Here is a 20197-nt window from a genome sequence, read left to right as displayed (position 1 = left end):
ATGAAGTCCCTGGGATCAGGAACTGATTGTGGGGGAGGTGAGTACTGTAGTAAAGGTTAAACAGTAAAATGATTAACTGAATAGGTAGTATACATATCCTACTGAATGTTTTTCTGCTTATATATATATTTTTAAATTCTATGAAAAAGTTCAAGAAGCATTATTGCACACATATATTTTCTTGCCCACAGTGTAAATAAATAAATATTTGAGGGAGGCCCCAGCCTCATGTGGGAATACCAGTATTTTTGTATAGTTGTTTAAAATTTACAACATATTTTTACCTACATTACCTCACTTAATCCTTACAACAATCCTGTGAGGTAGGTATTATTGTCCCCATTTTAAAGATTAGAAGACTAAGGACTGCAGAGGTTATGTAGGTTGTCCAATGTCTCATAGCTAATAAGAGACTGACCCCAGGTTAGTTTTTTTCTTTAAACAACACTTCTCAACTTTGACTACACCTTAGAATCTCCTGGGGAACTTTTTAACATCTCCGTGTCTACACAGCACCCTCAGTGTTTACACAGAATCTCTGGGGGTAGGACCTAAGCATCAGTATTTTTTTAAAGCGCCCCAGATGATTCCAATGTGCAGTCAAGGCTGAGAAGCACGGCTCTGTCTAAAGCAGTATTTTCAGTCCTGCTGCCTAGAATCACCTGGGTTGCTGTCCCAGCTCCCCTCTTCCCCAGGCCAATTAAATCAGAATCTCTGGAGGGTGAGACCTGGGCATGAGTATTTACTAAAAGTTCCCTCAGGTTACTCTAATGTGTAGCCAAAGTAGAGAATCATTGCTTAAAGTTTAAAGCATAGCTGCCTCTAAGGCTAAAGAATGATGTATTTATAATAAATAATAATTACTATAGGTGGATATGTAGATTAATACTTTGAGAAGTACCAGACTAGAACAAGAGAGAAGCTGAGAGATGAATGAGTAGCAAGTATGAAACACACAAAGTGAGAAAGGTCATGCGTTATCAGGCTTTGTCTGAAATTAACTGTCAGGCTGAACAGTGTTATGAGTATAGAATGAATATGCTGGCCTATTAGGGAAGACGTGCTATTTAACTTACATCAGGCTGTCTTTCACTGGAGCCAGTCCTTTAAACCTTTAAATAGTTCACGTCTAGCACTGCTCAGTGTGTACTGAGCTTGCCGTCATAGTCTTCTGCTAACCAGTGTATGATCGGCTGCAGATGAGTGAAATGACTGGCTGGGGTTGAGGAACGGTGATGCTTTAGTCTGTGGCTGCAGAATGAAGCCCTTATGCTTGGGCTTTCTGGCACTGTATTGCGTGTGTGTGTTTGCCGCACCACACAGCTTGTGGGATCTTAGTTTTCTGACCAGGGAGTGAACCTGGGCCCTCGTCAGTGAGAGTGCAGAGTCCTAACCACTGGACCACCAGGGAATTCCCTTTAAGAGATGCTAATTTGGAGAGCTTTGCGGATCCCTTTCAGTTGGAGTAAGAGGATAGCTGTGAGTTAAGAGCTGTATCACATATGGGAACGGAATATTTGGACAGATACTCATAGTTAAGATTAAATTTTGATATTTGTTTGATATGCCTTTGATATGTATATAGTATATATAGTACTATATATATATAGTTTTTAGAAAATTTTATTGGAGTATAGTTGATTTACAGTGTTGTGTGAGTTTCAGGTGTACAGCAAAGTGATTCAGCTATATGTATATTCATTCTTTCTCAGATTCTTTTCTCATATAGGTTATTAAAGAATATTGAGTAGAATTCCCTGTGCTATACAGTAGGTCCTTGTTGGTTATCTATTTTATATATAGTAGTGTGTGTATGTTAATCCCAGGCTCCTGATTTATCCCTCACCTCCACATTTCCCCTTTGGTAACCATAAATTTGTTTTTGATATCTATAAGTCTGTTTCTGTTTTGTAGATAAGTTCATTTGTATCATTTTAAAAAAATTAGATTGCACATATGAGTGATATATGATATTTGTCTTTTTCTGTCTGAATTACTTCACTTAGTATGATAATCTCTAGGTCCATTCATGTTGTTGCAAACGGTATTATTTCGTTCTTTTTTTATGGCTGAGTAATATTCCATTGTATATATGTACCACATCGTCTTTATCCATTCCTCTGTCAATGGACGTTTAGGTTGCTTCTATGTCTTGGCTATTGTCAGTGGTGCTGCAATGAACATTGGGGTGGCCTTTGATATATTTTGATGCAACTTTTGGAAGTTTGTACATTTGGATACTAAATCTCATGGAAAACAGGGATTTGATCATCCTTTGAGCACGGAATATATGTGTGTTTGTGTGTGTGTGTGTGTGACAACTACACCATTGCTTTGACTTCCTACCCTCTGTAATTCTTCTTTTTTTTTTAATTTTTTATTTGATTGATTGATTGATTGATTGCTGTGTTGGGTCTTCGTTTCTGTGCGAGGGCTTTCCCCAGCTGCGGCAAGCGGGGGCCACTCTTCATCGCGGTGCGCGGGCCCCTCACCATCGCGGCCTCTCCTGTTGCGGAGCACAGGCTCCAGACGCGCAGGCTCAGTAATTGTGGCTCACGGGCCTAGTTGCTCCGCGGCATGTGGGATCTTCCCAGACCAGGGCTCGAACCCGTGTCCCCTGCATTGGCAGGCAGATTCTCAACCACTGCACCACCAGGGAAGCCCCCCTACCCTCTGTAATTCTAAGTGAGTTGGTTTATCAGAATTCCTGCCAACTTCTGAATTTAAAGTGGTGTCATCCATATAACAAATGATTTGCTGACAATGTAGTAGATGCCCATGGAAGTCTTCTATACAATATTACAAAAAACTTGAACTTTGCATGTGTTCACTGGATTTTTCAAATTTATTCTGTTTAGGACCTCCAGGATTTGTAAATTTGACCTCGTTTTCCCTTCATGTCTTGAGCAAAATAAGCATCTTCTACTATTCTGTGTTGTTGCTGACACTCTATACAGTGCTGGGTAAGTCAATTAGGAAACCTGAGATTGTGGAGAATTCTGCCAAAGAATATACTGAGAATTTTAACAGTAGTCATTTAGGTTCTTGAGAGCATAATGACTGGCACACCGCTCCTTCATAAGTCATTTCCTGCGACGTGATCTTGGGGAAATAAAGTTCTTTCCTAACTTAAAGGACATTTAGTCAACACCAAGTTAACTTAAGGGTGCTAAGAGGACCATGACAATTAGTATTTGTGTAGAAACCTAATAGAAGATAGAAGTTCAGCTTAAATGCCATCTCCTCAGAGCAGCCTTCTTTGACCACCTTAAAGCTTTATCCTCTATTTCACCATACTTTTTTATTTCCTTCATTACTTTATCAGAATTTATGATTATCTTCTGTATGTATCATCTCTCCCCTCATTAGACTATCCATTGATGTCTTGTCTATCTTGTTCCCCTCTATGCCCAGCATTAAGCACAATGCCTAGTATGTAGTTGAGTGACTATTTACTACCGTGTGACTCCTAAAAACTCAGCTCAAAAAAGAGAGAAACTGAGATGAGCAGTGAGTTCAGGCATTTGAGCTCTTCTCTTATATTAATTACTATACCCAATACTGACAAAATCACTTAGTCACTTATGGAAGCAGAAAGCACTGTGAGTCTCTTTTTAAAGCTTTTTACTAATGTTCCTTACTAAGAGTCATTTAGGAGTAGGTTAGACTATTTGTTGCTTAGTCTATGTTTTCTACTTTTAGTCCATCTTTGGACTTTTCTTTCCTCATTAGTAACTCTCACCAGAGAACAGAAAGTATTTAAAGAAATAATATGACCCTTTACAATTCTGTATAACAAGCTATGCCAGATTCCCCTTTTGAGGTTGGTTTCCTTGTTAGAAAATAGGTTGAAGCTGTTTTAGACACTTGTCTTCCACTAGGAGGCAAAGCAGGTGATTTGGTTCCTGGCTGTAAAGGAAAACATTAGAAGGGGAGAAGTTGTTTCATTTTTAAAGGTTGAAACTTAAAGGGGAAACACTTTTTAAAACTAATATGTATCTAATGGAGAATATATATCTGAGAAAATTACCTATGACTTTTTAAAGTTGAACTCTACTCTTTTTTTTTTTTTTTAATATTTATTCATTTATTTATTTGGCTGCACCGGGTCTTAGTTGCAGCACGTGGGATCTTCGTTGTGGCATGCGGGATCTTTTAGTTGTGGCATGCAGGCTCTTAGTTGCAGCATGCAGGATCTAGTTCCCTGACCAGGGATTGAACCCAGGCCCCCTGCATTGGGAGCGCAGAGTCTTAACCACTGGACCACCAGGGAAGTCCCAGTTGAACTCTACCCTTACCAGCAAGTGATGGTATTACATTTTGAGAAGGGAAATCCAGCTGTCCCTTAATCACTCTTGACAATACAGTAGTTCTAGAAGCCTGAACATTGAGAAGGGGCAGTAAATAATAATATGGGGTAGAGAAAAGTCATTCTGGCATTGCAGATGAAAAATTAAAACAAAGAAGTGAGTTAAACTTTGTACATGTTAACCCTGAGTATGTAGTTGATGTACAAAGTAATGACTGTGGGTCAGCCAGAAAAGGTTAAAATACATTCATTAATATTTATAAGAAAGTAGTGTGTTTTAGAATGATTAAAGTGGTTGAAGTCTTATTGCGTAAAGGAATAAATCTCAGTTATCTGGAAAATTAACTGTGGTATCTATGGAGTACCTTTTTGCTTCTTAAAGGAAATGTTAATGCATTATATTGAGGTTACTACTGTAATAGAATCTTCTAAAATTTGTGAATGTACTCCAATCTGTTTCTGGAATCTATTCCAGGTATAGTGCATACTCAGGCAATTTTATAATCTAGAGAAATATGGAGCAAAGAAGCAAATAATTGGTTAGCTAGGATATTGAGTGTAACACAGAGATTAGCAAAGAAGAAAAGCTATACAAATAAATGCTTATAGATGACTAGTTTCATATTTTTTCATTATTTCTATAAATGCATCTCATGATGTATGTAATCAGTCATAGTTTTTTAACTTCCTTTCTTGTTCATTGCCTCTTTCAGGACCATGGTTTGTTGGTGAAATCACTAAAGGCAAATTGGGTTGCTGCTTTTCCTTTGGGATCTTTGTTGATGGACGTTTCCTACAAGGCAGTGTAACGTTTATAGTTGGAATTCTCCAGGTAAGAAGTCAGAAACGCAATTTAAGAACATCTTGACCTTGTTGGACTAATTGCATAATAGTTATGAATTAAATCCCAAATCCCAAATTTAACACCATAGATCATGTTTTCTAATTTACTGGCAGGGCAGTCTTTAGTATCTGGTGTTTCGTTTGCTTTTAGAGTGCTTCCTAAGCTCTTTCTTCCACCACTCTTGTATGTAAACATCTAAAATACAGTTTTGGCAGGAAGTTTTATAAGAGGTGAAAGAGCTTTTTGTTTTTGTTGTTTGTTTCACTGTGCTTTTTCATCGATAAACAGTGAAAGAAGAGACTTATGGTAGAATAAATGAGACTTCTGGGTAAAGCAAAATTGGTTATGATAATGAAGAAGGAAATTGTTTCAGAGGGAGGAAAAGAAAAATAGACACACAAGAAAAGTGGGTCAGCTACCCAGTGGAAGCTTTCTAGTGATGTCCTAGCAGTACACTTGTTTATGAAACACTGATATGTTAGGTTTACATTTGGATTGAGATTCCTTTAGAACAAACACAAATAAAAAACGCAGATCTATAGCAAATTTCTATAAATGGGTTTGAAAACTATTTACCTAACAATTTATCTATTGTACTCATCTGATGGGGCTAATGGATCAAAATCTGAGGTGATGATCTGGAGTTTTATAAGAGATCCAAAAACATTGTTTGAAATGAGTTCACAGCCTCATAAGAGGTCAGTAAAACATGATCAGCAGGATTAGAGACAGACAAGTAGGGAAGATCTTTGCCTAGTGAACACTGACCACAGGCCAGAATATTCTCTGTTTAGCAGCATTTTATATGTGACTAGATCCGGGTCTAGTTCAGTTTTCTATTATGTAGATGGAGGCTGTCTCTCAGGAGCACTTATTCCAAGTAAAACCTGACCCTTACCAAAAGGTGGGCTTATAGTCATATTTTAATAAATAGTACACTAAGAATGGATATTATGTATCATCTAGGCCCATGGCCCCTAAATCTATTATATCTCTGACCCAGACCTCTTCTTTGCACCTCAGGTGCCTATATATGCAACTGCCATTTTGCATCTTCCTTAGATATCTAACAGGAATCTCAACTTAATATACCTCTAACAGGACCTTTAATTTCTATCCCTGAACCGGTTCCTCCCCCAGTTCTTTCCAATTTCAATAAATTATCCAGGAGGTATCTTCTCAAGGGTGTATCTTTCAAATTTTCTCCTTCCCTCATAGTTTATATCTAGTTCATCAGCAAGTAGTACCGTATTTGATCTACCTCCAATACATGTGCTGAATCCACCACTATTACTGTTACCACCACCCTTGTCTAAATCATAATTTTTTCTTGCCTGGGCTACTACAGTAACCCCTAACTGGTTTCCCACTGCTGCTCTTGCCTCCCTATTGTCAGTTTGCCACAGAGCATGCACTGTGGTCCTTTTAAAATCTTAATCAGCTCACTCACTTCTCAGCTTAAAACCCTTTAAGCAAATCAGTGACTTGATCTGGGTCCTGCTGACTGCCCCTGTTTCCACCTGGCTTATCATGTTCCAGCTAACCTCGCCCACCTCTGGGCTTTTCATTTGTTTCTTCTGCCTGGAATGCACTTCCTTCCACTGACTCATTTCTGTCCTTCAGGCCTCAGAGGGCCCATCTCCCAGTTACCCTCCTGTGACCCAGTTATTTTCTTCATTGAATTCATCACAATCTGTAATTATCTTCCCCCTCCTTTTTTTTTTTTTCTTTTTGGTTTCTCTTCTCTCTACTAGAATGTAAGATCTATGATGCATCTTTTCCAACTTGGTCACCCATGTGTGTGTCCCTTGCCTAGAGCCTTGCACAGTACGTGCCACATAATGGGTGTTCAATAATTATTTGGTGAATGAGTGACTCATATAGTAGTTAAACTTGGATTATAACTTAAATCTTCTAATTTATATTCCAGTATTCATTATGCCACTTCAAATAAAAATGCAGAGAGAAGAAAAAATACTGATACCCAAGTCCCCCCTCACTCTGCCAAAAATAAAAAACAAAAAACAGGGTACTGTATATATGTGTATGTGTCTGTACACCCACATATTCAGTTCGTTTCTACCTTAAACATCATTTGAGGGCTTCAACATAAATGAAATGACACTTGCCTTTAAGATGAACAAAAGGATACAGGAAAATAAACAACTAACTACAAGTCAACTATTGTGAGTGTTATAAGCAAGTGTGATTGAAGCATAAAGAATCAGTTAACCCCCAAGAGGGAAAGCAACATATTTTTAAGAGCCACCAATAATATGTTAGTGAGACCTGACCCTTCCAGGGCTTGCTAATAAGCTAATGGTCCTGTTCTGCTCTTTCCAGCTGGTGTTTTTTAACATCCCCTTGATGGTTTACCTGTGTTGGAGCTTGCTACAGCGGTGCTTTGGTCACAGCTTCAGGTCTCATCTCCATCAAGGAAAATACTTGAAAATCATACCTGTTCACCTACTTATGTTACTGCTGTACATCTGGCAGATTTATTCCTGCTACTTTCTTCATATGACATATGGTACTCTAGCTTTATTATTCTCCCCTTTGCGGACCTGGTTGACACTGGTGACGCCTGTTCTCATTCGTTGTGTGTGGACACTGAACCCTGCCGAGCTTGGAACCTTCATAGTGCAGTTAAAAAGCCACCTGAGCTCCTGAAGGCCATGTCTCATCATCCACCTGTGTAGCCCAGGCGTCTGCCCCAGCAGCAGGCGGAAGGCCAATATTGGCGGGCAAGCCTTGGACGTTCCTTGGACGCCTGGGAGTTGAGGGGATTACCCACTACTGATTCCTGCAGAATGGACTGCAGAAAATTCTCTAAATAATGCCATGATTCCTTCCTTCCCCAAGAAGGCAAAGGGTTGATTTACTTTTGTGAAGAGAAAGCCCTAATCTAGGAGATCCACAGGCCAGGGGCTGGTGGATATGGGAGTATCTGTGGCCCACCCAGTGTGTTTTTTACGTTACCTCATGTAAAGTACCTAGCACAGTGTCTGGAACTCAGCAGCCTATAAGGGCGCCACATTAGGGGCAGGGAACCAGTGCACACTTGGGCCTGGCCCTGACTACCCTTGGTTAGTTCCCAGTTCTCTTTTCCAGCAGGGTTATGGGCTGTCTGCTTCCTCAGTCGGGGGTGTTTTCGAGTAATCAAATATCAATAAATGAATGATCAATAAGAAATAACTCGGTTTGGGACTGGCCTGTGTCGCCGGGGCGGGGCGGGGCGGGGCGGGAGGAGGTGTAGCCGCGCTTCGGAGCGCGGAAGGAGGCGCGGCTGGGCTTCTGGGCAGGGGCGGAGCGGGGCGGGTTGTTGCCGGAAGCGAACCCGCGGCCCGGAAGTGGGGCGGTCACGGCAGTGCGGCTCCCGCAGCGGCTTAGTCAGCGGACTACCTGCGTCCTGCTGAGATGGCGAGCGCAGCTGCACCTGCAGCCGCAGACTCCAGCCTGCCTCCGCCTTTGGAGCAGCTCCGGCACCTGGCAGGGGAGCTGCGGTTCCTCCTTCCTGGAGTGCGGGGTGAGCTGAAGTATTGGGGACGGACGACGGCCGGGGCGGGCTTGGGTGGGAAGGGGCGAGGCCGTGGCGGCGGCGGGGTCCGGGCGGAGGAGGTGGGGTCTGGGCGGAGGAGGTGGGGTCTGGGCGGAGGAGGTGGGGTCTGGAGGTGGCTCCGCTTACCTGTGCTCTTTCTTTTGCGGCCGCCCGGCCCGCACGCCGCGCCCACTAGTCGGCGAAGCCCGGGAGACCACCAAGGAGTTTGATCGGGAAACCTTTTGGAGGAGACTCCGTGAGTGCCTCTCCTGTTGCAGGCTGCCATCTCCCATCTCTTGCAGCGTCCCTACCCCTTTCCTTCCTGCTTTCCCCCGCCCCATCCTGTCTGTGCGGATACCTCGCCTTACCCATCCTCGGCACCTCTGAGACTGAGATAGTAAAACACTGATTTTGGGTTGTTTTCTTGAGACGTCTCTGCCGGCAAGGGTGGAGAGGGAACGCATTATCTTCAAAGTCCATGCAGTCGCTGGAGCCTTATCCTTTTGGCACTAACATATTGGCTCCCGCCTCCTCCTCTGTCACCCCCCCAGGTGAGGCAGCTATGGCAGTGTCAAGGGCAGCCACGACTCTGACCGAAGTCTTCTCTCGACTTCCACTGCCGTCACCACAGGTGGGCTTCACTTTCCTACAGTTCTTGTGGTGCCTCGTTATTCCTTAGGAATCCTCTCATTTTCTTTCCACGTTTTACACTCAAAGCTGGGGATTTAATTTCCTCATCTGTCAAGTAAGATGGTGGTTCTCACATTACAGGATTGTTCTGAAGATCAAATTGCCAAATGCAGTAGCTGTCATGGGGTGGGCAGCTCTTCTAAATATTGGTTCATTCTGAAGTTCATCCTGGTTATTTCCCTTCTGATAATTTTTTTAAAAAAGCACTTGCTATTTGCTAGGTGTTTTCACATACATGATCCCCATCTGACAGATGAGTAAGCAGGCTCAGACGCTCAGGTTAAGGTGGGTAAGTAGTGGAGCTAGGATTTAAATTAGGTTCTATCTAATGTCTAAGCTACACCTTTTTTGTTGTACTGCATAATACTCTTCTATATTGAATTATCTTTTATATTAGTAATAATGTAGACAGTATAAAATTCAAAAGATATCAAAGTTAAATGTGATAAAAAGTTTATATCTCCTGTCCCTTGTTCCTTTTGTATTATTCCATATATAGGCTATGCATATACACACTTATGTATATATACCTGCTTCGGTTTACACAAATGATAGGATACCATAAACACTTTTCTGGACCTTTTTAAAAAAACTAACAACATAGCTTGCAAATTGATTTTTGGGAGCACATATAAAGTTGATCAGTTCTTTGTAATGGCAGCATGGTATTCAACAGAGTGGATATAACCATAATTTATTTAACCAGTACTGTGCGGACATTTAAGTTGTTTCCAGTTTGTAACTATTATAAACAGTGCTGTGGTAGATTGCCTAATACAGTCTTTGTGTATACCTATATATCGGTAAAAATTCCCAGAAGTGGAATTGCTAGAACAAAGAATTTGTGCTTTATTATAAAACTTTATTATAAAATACTTGAAAGTAAATATTGTTGGCTGTGGCCAGGTATGCTCTATGCTCAGTTTTTCTAGAGCTAGGTATACTTAATTTGGGAGTAAGTTTGTTTTAAAATGGCGTATTCATTGCCTTATTTTATTTTCGTAGTCAATACTCTCATTCTCTTTCTCAATTATATATCTAGATGTTTTGAAATGAAAAAATCTTCTCTTGCTGCACCTACAGTAATAAACTCTCTCCACTTACATACCTCAGAGATCGGAGATGAGGAAATGAGAGAATTGTATGAAAGTACTTTAAAAGTTTGTTGAAGAAAGTCAATCTTTATTTCAAAGAGAGTAGTAATGTTACCTTATTTTTCTTATGTGCTGACTCCTTCCTTCCAAATACACTTAGGACTTGTGGCTAAAATTCACAGCTAGTAAGATACCATGAGGAGCAAGAATAGAACTATTTTTCTGTACATGCTCAGGACAGTGGTTTTTTACTCATTGATGAAAAATTAGAATATGGTTTTATTTGAATTATATATATTTGAATCACAATTGCTTTCTTAGGATCTCAGCACATTAGTTCTATTAAAGAATGTTTGGGGGTTTTTTTGTTTTATTTTAATTCCAGTTCTTATGGCCTGGTACTTTTTATGATATTATATGTTTGAATGTTGAAACAATGTCAAATTGGCTGGCTTAGAATTTAGCAGAGAAGTGAGGACAGAGAAGGTAAGAGAAAACCAGTGACTGCTTCAAAGGAAAATAGTCAACATTGAGCATTGTAGAGTCCATGCTAATTACCTTTAGATATATTGAGATTCTGTTAGAAAGAGACAGAGACAGACACAGAGGCAGAGAGACAGACAACTGGTTAATGGTCTAAGATAGAGTTGGCAAACGTTTTCTGTAAAGGGCCAGATAGTAAACATTTTAGGCTTTGCAGACCAACTACTCAACTCTGCCCCTGTAGTGTGAACACAACTGTAGACAATATGTAAATGCAAGAGTGTGGCTGTTGGGACTTCCCTGGTGGCTCAGGCGTTAAGAATCCGCCTGCCAACGCAGGAGACACGGGTTTGAGCCCTGGTCAGGGAAGATCCCACATGCCGTGGAGCAACCAAGCCCGTGCGCCACAACTACTGAGTCTGCGCTCTAGAGCCAGTGAGGCACAACTACTGAAGCCCGTGTGCCACAACTACTGAAGCCTGTGCACCTAGAGCCCGTGCTCCGCAACAAGAGAAGCCACCGCAATGAGAAGCCCACTCACCACAACGAAGAGTAGCCCCCGCTCGCCACAACTAGAGAAAACGCACGTGCAGCAACGAAGACCCAACATAGCCACAAAAACAAACAAACAAAAAAAAGTGTGGCTGTGTCCCAGTAACACTTTATTTACAAAACCTGGCATTGGGCCTGATTGGGCCCTTGGGCCCTAGTTTGCCAACTCCTGGTCTAAGATATGGTGAATACCTCAAAACAGGTCACAAATATCTTGGGATATAGAGTATCAGGACTAAGTTTTTCCTGCTGTTTCTTCATGTCTTAATCAGTTGTCTGCTCAGTATCTGGTATCCAGCTAACTCCTCTCTGGTATGTTATGAGAATAGCACAGGGCCTAACTCATAATAGGACTTCAGAAAATGTTTGATGATGCTGTACAGATGTCTGCTGTCTTCCACAGTAGATGGGTTGACCACATTGATCTAATCCATTTCCTTTTTGCCTTCTGAAATTGGCTTATCACCTCATAGGAAACCCAGAAGTTCTCTGAACAAGTCCATGCTGCCATCAAGGCAATTATTGCAGTATACTATTCGCTTCCCAAGGATCAGGGTAAGCCACTCCATACACATAAGCGTTCAGTTTATGGGATAGGTCTTTGCTACTATGACAGCTTCTGTCCTGAAACTTTTACCTTTTCCTCATTTTGAGCATGTAATGTAACTTTCTCCCATAAAGTGCAGTCAAAGGTAGTTATGTAATATATGTGACCTCCATAAGTCAGCCTTTGTGCCAAGGTTCAGATGCTGTGTTCCCATCTCCCCTGCCTTGCCTGACTCTTTTTTTTTTTTTTTAATAAATTTATTTATTTTTGGCTGCATTGGGTCTTCGTTGCTGAGCACGGGCTTTCTTTACCTGCAGCGAGCGGGGCCCACTCTTCGTTGCGGTTCACGGGCTTCTCATTGCGGTGGCTTCTCCTGTTGTGAAGCACAGGCTCTAGGCGCGGGCTTCAGTAGTTGTGGTTCGCGGGTTCTAGAGCGTAGGCTCAGCAGTTGTGGCACACGGGCTTAGTTGCTCCGTGGCATGTGGGACCTTCCTGGACCAGGGCTCAAACCTGTGTCCCCTGCACTGGCAGGCGGATTCTTAACCACTGCACCACCAGGGAAGCCCTTGCCTGACTCTTAAGGTTTTTAATTCTCCCTGGCTCCTCCGTCTCTCTAACATTATAACTGCCACAGATGCTGGTTGGATATCAGCCCCATCCCCAGGCCCAGGCAGTCCCCAGGCTCCTCCACCCATATTACATCACATGCTGTTTCTGAGCTCCCTTATAGGTTAAGTGGCCTCCAGCCCTGCTTGTATATTCATGCCTTGATTATAATCATGCTATAATTATAAATGAGTACATGTCTCATGGATCTTCAGGGCTACTCATGTGGTTTAAACTTGAAGTGTTTTATCCACAGTTGTCAAGAAGCCACTGGTTTTTTAAAATTTATTTTTGGCTGCATTGGGTCTTCGTTGCTGCACACGGGCTTTCTCTAGTTGTGGTGCATGTGCTTCCCATTGCTGTGGCCTCTCATTGCGGAGCATGGGCTCTAGGTGCGTGGGCTTCAGTAGTTGTGGCACGTGGGCTCTGTAGTTGTGGCTCGCTTGTTCTAGAGCACAGGCTTAGCAGTTGTGGCACACGGGCTTAGTTGCTATGCGGCATGTGGGATCTTCCCAGACCAGGGATCGAACCTGTGTCCCCTGCATTGGCAGGCGGATTCTTAACCACTGCGCCACCAGGGAAGTCCCAAGAAGCCACTGTTTTTTGTTGTGTTTTTTTTTTTAATTTAATTATTTATTTTTTGGGCTGTGTTGGGTCTTCGTTTCTGTGCGAGGGCTTCCTCTAGCTGTGGCAAGTGGGGGCCACTCTTCATCGCGGTGCACGGGCCTCTCACTGTCTTGAGAGGCGCGGGCCTCTCTTGTGGCGGAGCACAGGCTCCAGACGCGCAGGCTCAGCAGTTGTGGCTCACAGGCCTAGTTGCTCCGCGGCATGTGGGATCTTCCCAGACCAGGGCTCGAACCCGTGTCCCCTGCATTGGCAGGTGGATTCTTAACCACTGCGCCACCAGGGAAGCCCCGAAGCCACTGTTTTTAATGAATGAATACATGCTGTCATGGAAAGATTTTGTTCCAGATCTCTTTTGGAAAATACCACTAAGGAATGGCGGGAGGAGCAAGAAAATGACATGGGGATATAAATAAGACCTGAGTTTTGTGTTGGCACTCCAGTTAAGCATGTGGGTGCATATTACCTCAAATTCTGTAGGGCTTAGACTCTCAGGAAAGCAGATGGTGACTTCTGGAAAGACGACCAGGCTGCTTAGTCTTTGCGTTTGGCTACAGGAATCACCCTGCGAAAGCTGGTACGGAGCGCCACTCTGGACATCGTGGATGGCATGGCTCAGCTTGTGGAAGTGCTTTACATCACTCCAACTCAGAGGTAGTGATGCCACAGTTGGGGTTATCGGTTAATGGGGTTCCTTGCTTCTGGGAGGGGGAAAAAACTCATTTTAACAGCAAAGTTACTGATAACTGAGAATAATGACCAGCAGGAATGACCTTTTAGGAAACAGGAACCTAGGTTATTGATACATCCTTATTGATTCCTTTCCGTAGCCCGGAGAACCTTATTTCCTACAACAGTGTCTGGGAGGCGTGCCAGCAGGTGCCTCGGATCCCAAGAGGTGGGTGAGAGTGCGAAGTGGACATTGACTCTGCTGGCCAAAGAAGACAGACCTCTCGTATCTAGCTGCCAGTTTTGTAGTATATATGTATTTTTACTTATATAAAGAGCTTAGTGAAGTAGATCTGGTTTATCACCAACATGAAAAGATAGGTATTAATACTTTTTGCTAGTCTTTTTAGTTCTCATAACTTCTAAATTCAAACACTCTCTGGCTGTGGCTCTGTCTCTTGTTGAAAGATGCGGTTTTCTCTTCTGGTCCTGCCCCAGGGGCAGTATTTTGAGGACACTGAAGCAATTATGAGGTAGAGCCTGCTGGGCCAAAAGCTGTGGTCATCCAAGAGGACCATGATGAGAAACATCATATGACCATTTTATTTCTTCCTGTGGTGAATGACAAAAAGCTTTTCAGTCCCCATCTGGGTACCCAGAGGATGTATGTGAGAAGAATTTTACATTAAACTCCTGCCCTTGTTGACTGTCCTTGGCACTCCCTTCAAATGGGAACATTGTTGCTTTTTTCAGACTTAAGAGAATTGTTGAGTTTCTCCTCTAATTGTAGTACTTCCAATTCTTCACTCATAGATAACAAAGCTGCAGCCCTTTCAGTGCTGACAAAGAGTGTGGATCTTGTGAAGGACGCACATGAGGAAATGGAGCAGGTGAGGGGACCTCTGTCTTTGATGGTCATCAGAAGGCAACTCTGTGTCTAGTAGATGAGGATCGGTTATAAAGAGAGAAGATGTGCTGAGCGTCGACCAAATAGGTCCCATCCTCACTCCTGTCCTCCATCTCCTATCTCCCACCCCATGCTGGTGTGTTGATTTAGTACCACTCCCCTCTGTTCCATTGCTGCACTAGGAGAGTCAGAAGAGGGTTTATGAAGTGATTCAACTCTGTAGCCATTAGGGAAGTAGCTGACTAAAGTTTGGGGACAACTCAGACATGATGCTGAAGGTACAACACCTTTTTATTTTTTTGGCATTCACATGTATCATGGTGTGTCTTAGGCTGTGGAAGAATGTGACCCTTACTATGGCCTCTTGAGTGACATTGAGGAGGACAACTCTGACAACCATGGTGATGAGGAGGATATATTGGGATGTCCAAGCAATCGGGACTCGTATTGGTCAGAGGAAGATCAGGAGCTCATAATCCCGTGCCTTGCACTGGTGAGAGCATCCAAAGCCTGCCTGAAGAAAATCCGGCTCTCAGTGGCAGAGAATGGGAAGAAGGATCAGGTGGCCCAGCTGGATGACATTGTGGACATTTCTGATGAGATCAGCCCTAGGTAAGCGTGATCTCCACTCAAAACATCTGAGCAGCAGCATTCTGATCTCAACTTGTGCCGTCAACCCAAGGTTTTTCCCCACCTTTTTATTTTGAAAATTTTCAAACCTACAGGAAGGTTGAAAAAGTATTGGCAGTGAGTACCTATACCTCCATCTAGATTCACCTACTGTTCACAATTTTTTCTGTATTGGTTTATTTCTCTATAATTAGAGGTAGCTTTTAAAAAATTGAAGTAGATGTGCCATTTTTATCCCTGAACCATTTGAGAGTAAGTTGCAGACATTAATGACATTTCACCCCTAAATATTTCAGCGTGTATCTCCTAAGAACAAACATTCTTACTCTTATTCTTAGTATTATGTTTAAGAAATTTACATCGACTATGATAATGTTATCTAATATTCAGATTTCCCCAGTTGTCTCTACAATGTCTTTTATAGCTTTTTTTTTTAAATTCAGGGTTCCGTCAAGGTGTCATACCACATTTGGTTGTCTTCTCTTTGGTGTCGTGCAACTAGAACAGTCCCTGTCCTTTTTAGCTTCTTTTGACATTGACTATTTTTTTTTAATTTATTTTTTTGACATTGACTTTTTTAAAGAATCCAGGTCAGTTGCCTTGTAGAATATCCAACAATCTGGATTTATGTGATTGTTTTCTCATAATTATATTCAAGTTAAACACTTTTTGGCAAGAATATCACATAGTTGAGTGTTTTGTGCTTTTCATTGCATCATATCATATCGGGGAGGCACATGGTGTTAGTTTGTCCCATTATTGGTGGTATAGTAATAACTTGATTGCTTGGTTAAAGTGGTGCCCACTTTAGTGGCATTCAGGGATGAACCCTGCCTGTGTTAGTTATTTATGGTTTCAGGTCCTCACATTTTTAACTGAATTAATCATGTCCCATCCTACTGGTCAAGGGAGGTTTTCCCCCCAGCTTCCTAGTGAAACAGGGTATGTATGTATTCTGTAAATACCAGTTGAATTGGTTATTTATTGGTTGCCCAACTTAAGGAACCGATATGCATTTCTGGGAGTCATTTTTTCACTAGTCACATCCTTAGTTGTGTACTGGAGACCACCTAGCTGAGCTTTGTTCCTTCTTTGTTAATGGTTATTTTTGCTTTCTCCCCTTAAGTGTGGATGATTTGGCTCTGAGCATATACCCACCTGTGTGCCATCTGACTGTGCGAATCAATGTAAGTACCGGCTTTGAGGGAATAGCTACAGACCTAATTGGTAGAATTTCAGTAATCACTAGTATTTCCTTTAAGCTATAGGGAATATGTTTATTTGTTACACTTGGATGCAAGTACAACAGTAATGTCACGATGTGTTTGTGCTTGATCTTTATCAAGCTGAATTTGAATTCTAATAGCCACGAGCTCTGGTAGTACTCTCTTCCATAACCACTTGGGTAATCATTTAGAAAAACCCAAAGACCTTGGAAAATCCTGCTTTGAAAAGAAAGTCTTAATTACTACAGTGCCTTAGGATTCTTTCAACCTGAAGTCACAAGTTTCTAATTTCCTATATAGGCTAAAATAGGTGTTTCAGAAATATACTCTGTTTTAATATCAACACATTGTGTGATTTAACCACAAGGATTAAGCTCTTTATAAAATTCTGATTTTATTGTATTCTTTCAAGTCCTGGGTCCTATGTTAGAGTTCTATTCTCTTATTTTTATAAACTTCAAGTTCTTATGTCTCATTTTATTGGAAAGAGAAGTAAAACTGCCAGTGGCTTATATTTTACCATCAGATATATCAATCCTAATAATATTTGGTAAATTAGGTAGTGGAAATTAGAGTGATCAAATCTATCTCCACACTGTGCAAACACCTTGGAGTTCAATAGGATCCTTTTGGGCATTAACTTTTTTTTTTCCACATACACTTTTTTAAAAGTTGACTTCGTAAGAAATAAACATCTTTAGCAATATGCCTTGTCAGTTACCCCAAATGAAATTTTAAGGAATGCACAGTGTATTGGTAACATACATACATCCTCATGTTATCTTGTTATTGGTGTTCCTAAAATTCTGTAAGTAAATTAAAAAAAAAAAAAAATCTAGGGGCTTCCCTGGTGGCGCAGTGGTTAAGAATCCCCAATGCAGGGGACATGGGTTTGAGCCCTGGACTGGGAAGATCCCACATGCCGCGGAGCAACTAAGCCCGTGCGCCACAACTACTGAGCCTGTGCTCTAGAGCCCATGAACCACAACTGCTGAAGCCCGCATGCCGCAACTACTGAAGCCCTCACACCTAGAGCCCATGCTCTGCAACAAGAGAAACCAATGCAATGAGAAGCCTGCGCACCACAATGAAGAGTAGCCCCCGCTCACCGCAACTAAAGAAAGCCCGCGCAGCAAGGAAGACCCAATGCAGCCAAAAAAAAAAAAAAAAATCCAGTTTGTTTCTGCTATATATATCCTGAGCTATCAGCAGTTGGGACAAATTCAGGTTATATTCTTCCTTTTTCTGTTTTCTTTAATTAAAAAAAAATATTTTAAATATAGAAAAACTTATAAAGATGTTATAGCAACAGTATTAATAAGATTTTGCTAAATAGAGAAGAATCCATGATCCCACCACCCTAATCTAATCAACATTTTTGTTTTTCACTGTTTTCTCCAATGGTCTTTTTATTACTTGAGTATTAAGTAATAATACTTAATGACTTTTTAAAATGACTTTTTATTACTTGAGTATTAAAATATTTTAGCTCTCCTTCCCCCCCCCCACCCCCTATTTTTTCCCTCCTTTCCTTTTTATGGTAGGGCTCAGGGTGAGTAACTTCTCTGTTTTTTTCTAGTGTGCAAAACTTGTATCCGTTTTAAAGAAGGCACTTGAAATTACAAAGTGAGTATGAAGACTTATCCCCAAATAGCTTTTTGAGAATAAACCTATACAGCCATTCTCAACTCCCAAACCCCCATTTCGAGGAGTAGAAGCTGAGTGTAGTGTTTTCTTTCAACTTTACCTGTGGAGCAGCTGAATTTCTGCAGAGAAACTTGCCTTTTCTTACTGTAATTTTCCCTGTGCTCCCTTTTGAGGGTAGGTTTTTCCTTGACAGTATAATAAATTTAACTTCTCTTTTTCCCATTCCATTCGCAGAGCAAGTCATGTGACCCCACAGCCAGAAGATAGTTGGATCCCTTTACTTATTAATGCTGTTGATCATTGCATGAACAGAATCAAGGAGCTCACTCAGCATGAAGTTGAATCATGAATTTTCAGGCTCATTTGTACTCTCCTCTCTCCCTTTCTTACTGTCGCAGCCAAGCTCTGATGTCTGCTTTTAGAATGGGGCTAGGATACTTTCTGGACCGAAAGAGAGGCCCTATCTATACTTATCAAGAGACACTATTACCAAAGTTTGTTGATTAGGCCAAACTGGCAATTATTTATAAACCATATGAGTATGATATGTTTTTCTGTGCCAGATATAAAAGATAATTGTATGAGTTTTTATTCTTGAGTTGCCTCTCAGAGATTCCTGGGGAAGCTGCCTTATTCCCTATTTGCAATAAAGTGTGTCGTTTCATTGCTAAAGATGTTGATAGTCTCAATAAAATGCTAACCTGCTAGTGGTTAAATGAGTACCTTTCCAAAGTGTCTTTTCTACCAGAAATACGTGGGTTGAGACTAACAACATTGCTTTTGTTTAGGTTTCTAGGTCTAAAGATCTGATTCTTGTCAGAAATATATTTAGAAGAAAAAGACTTGACTTTTTTTTAGAGCAGATGTCTCCAGAACCCCTCTTAGTACTTGCGCATGTTATAGAATATAATTGTTCTTACCAGAAGGTTCTTCTGAATATTATTCCAGTTTACTCCATGCCTCTGTTGGTATTGAGCTTGTGAAAATTAATAAAGGGAAACCTTCTTTAAAATGGAGTTGAGAGGACAGAAGGGGCGGGGGCGGGGCGGCTCTCATGCAGTACCACTCTAGGTCAGGAAGGACTGTCAGTTACGAACAGGAAGGACTGTCAGTTCCGGACCGGAATGATGTACGTTGCCTCTCCTAGGGGAAACTGACTACCCCAGCTACTAAGCCAGAGAGAACCCCTCATCCCCCTGAACTCTTGCTTTCCTCCATGGAATTTTGTTCAGAACAACTCCCAGCTTCCTCCTTTTTCCTCCTTTGTTTGTGGGACTTGCCTATGGCTTTTACTATAGCCTGTTAGACCCGAATTGCAGTTCTTTGTTATTCCTGAATAAACCCATCTTGCTGGTAAAATAACTAACTGGCTGTTTTATTTTTTAGGTTAACAAGCTCAGTTGTTAGGTTTGTTCACCTTATCGAACAGGGTTGTTTTCCTTATACATACTTGTATTGTTGTTCTCTATTTTGTATTACGTATCCCCAAATGTAAGTACAAAATTTTTATAAATCAAAAATTTTTAAATGTATAAGAGAGTTTACATAATATTAAGGGCCTCTTCAGTTAATCCTTTTGCAAAACCATCGCCAGTTAATTATATTTTTGCATCAGTCTGGAAGATCACATCTTGGAAAGCAAGGTAAACCTGGAAGGTCATATCTTAGAAAGCAGGGTATACAGTGATGTATATTCTGGTGACCTGACTTAGGCCTTAATGTATGTACTACAGGTCTCCACACTTCTATTGCTGGTCCTTTGTCTTGTATAGATGTACTTCATCACATCTGCCCTTCTGATGTCCCCATGGTCTCTTTAGGTATAATCAGC

At 41.4% G+C, this 20197-nt stretch overlaps 2 protein-coding genes across 6 annotated transcripts in view; both read left to right on the top strand.

Annotated features, from left to right (window-relative positions):
• TMEM62 (transmembrane protein 62) overlaps positions 1 to 8348 on the top strand; it is a 35620-nt gene extending 27272 nt beyond the window's left edge. For all 4 annotated transcript variants that reach the window (XM_036844300.1, XM_036844298.1, XM_036844299.1 and 1 more), the window contains 3 exons: positions 2859 to 2963; positions 5023 to 5141; positions 7497 to 8348. In XM_036844300.1, the coding sequence (XP_036700195.1) occupies positions 2859 to 2963; positions 5023 to 5141; positions 7497 to 7823 (551 nt within the window). In that variant the 3' untranslated portion in view covers positions 7824 to 8348. The remainder of the gene's footprint in view (positions 1 to 2858; positions 2964 to 5022; positions 5142 to 7496) is intronic.
• A 132-nt stretch (positions 8349 to 8480) lies between these two features.
• CCNDBP1 (cyclin D1 binding protein 1) lies at positions 8481 to 19086 on the top strand. 2 transcript variants are annotated; one of them, XM_036844048.1, is made up of 11 exons: positions 8481 to 8679; positions 8888 to 8947; positions 9243 to 9322; positions 11984 to 12065; positions 13845 to 13941; positions 14118 to 14185; positions 14770 to 14846; positions 15195 to 15475; positions 16620 to 16680; positions 18299 to 18345; positions 18601 to 19086. In XM_036844048.1, exons 1-11 carry the CDS (start codon positions 8571 to 8573, stop codon positions 18713 to 18715), a joined length of 1077 nt encoding a protein of 358 aa, XP_036699943.1. In that variant the 5' UTR covers positions 8481 to 8570; the 3' UTR covers positions 18716 to 19086. The 2 variants fall into 2 exon arrangements, with proteins under 2 accessions (XP_036699943.1, XP_036699944.1); XM_036844049.1 differs by lacking the exon at positions 18299 to 18345 and having other exon boundaries at positions 8487 to 8679.
• Positions 19087 to 20197: the final 1111 nt, after the last annotated feature.

This window comes from Balaenoptera musculus, chromosome 2 (genome assembly GCF_009873245.2).
Source record: "Balaenoptera musculus isolate JJ_BM4_2016_0621 chromosome 2, mBalMus1.pri.v3, whole genome shotgun sequence".
Taxonomy (NCBI): Eukaryota; Metazoa; Chordata; class Mammalia; order Artiodactyla; family Balaenopteridae; genus Balaenoptera; species Balaenoptera musculus.
The sequence above is the reverse complement of the archived record's forward strand: the minus strand, read 5'-3'. Positions and strand labels throughout refer to the sequence as shown.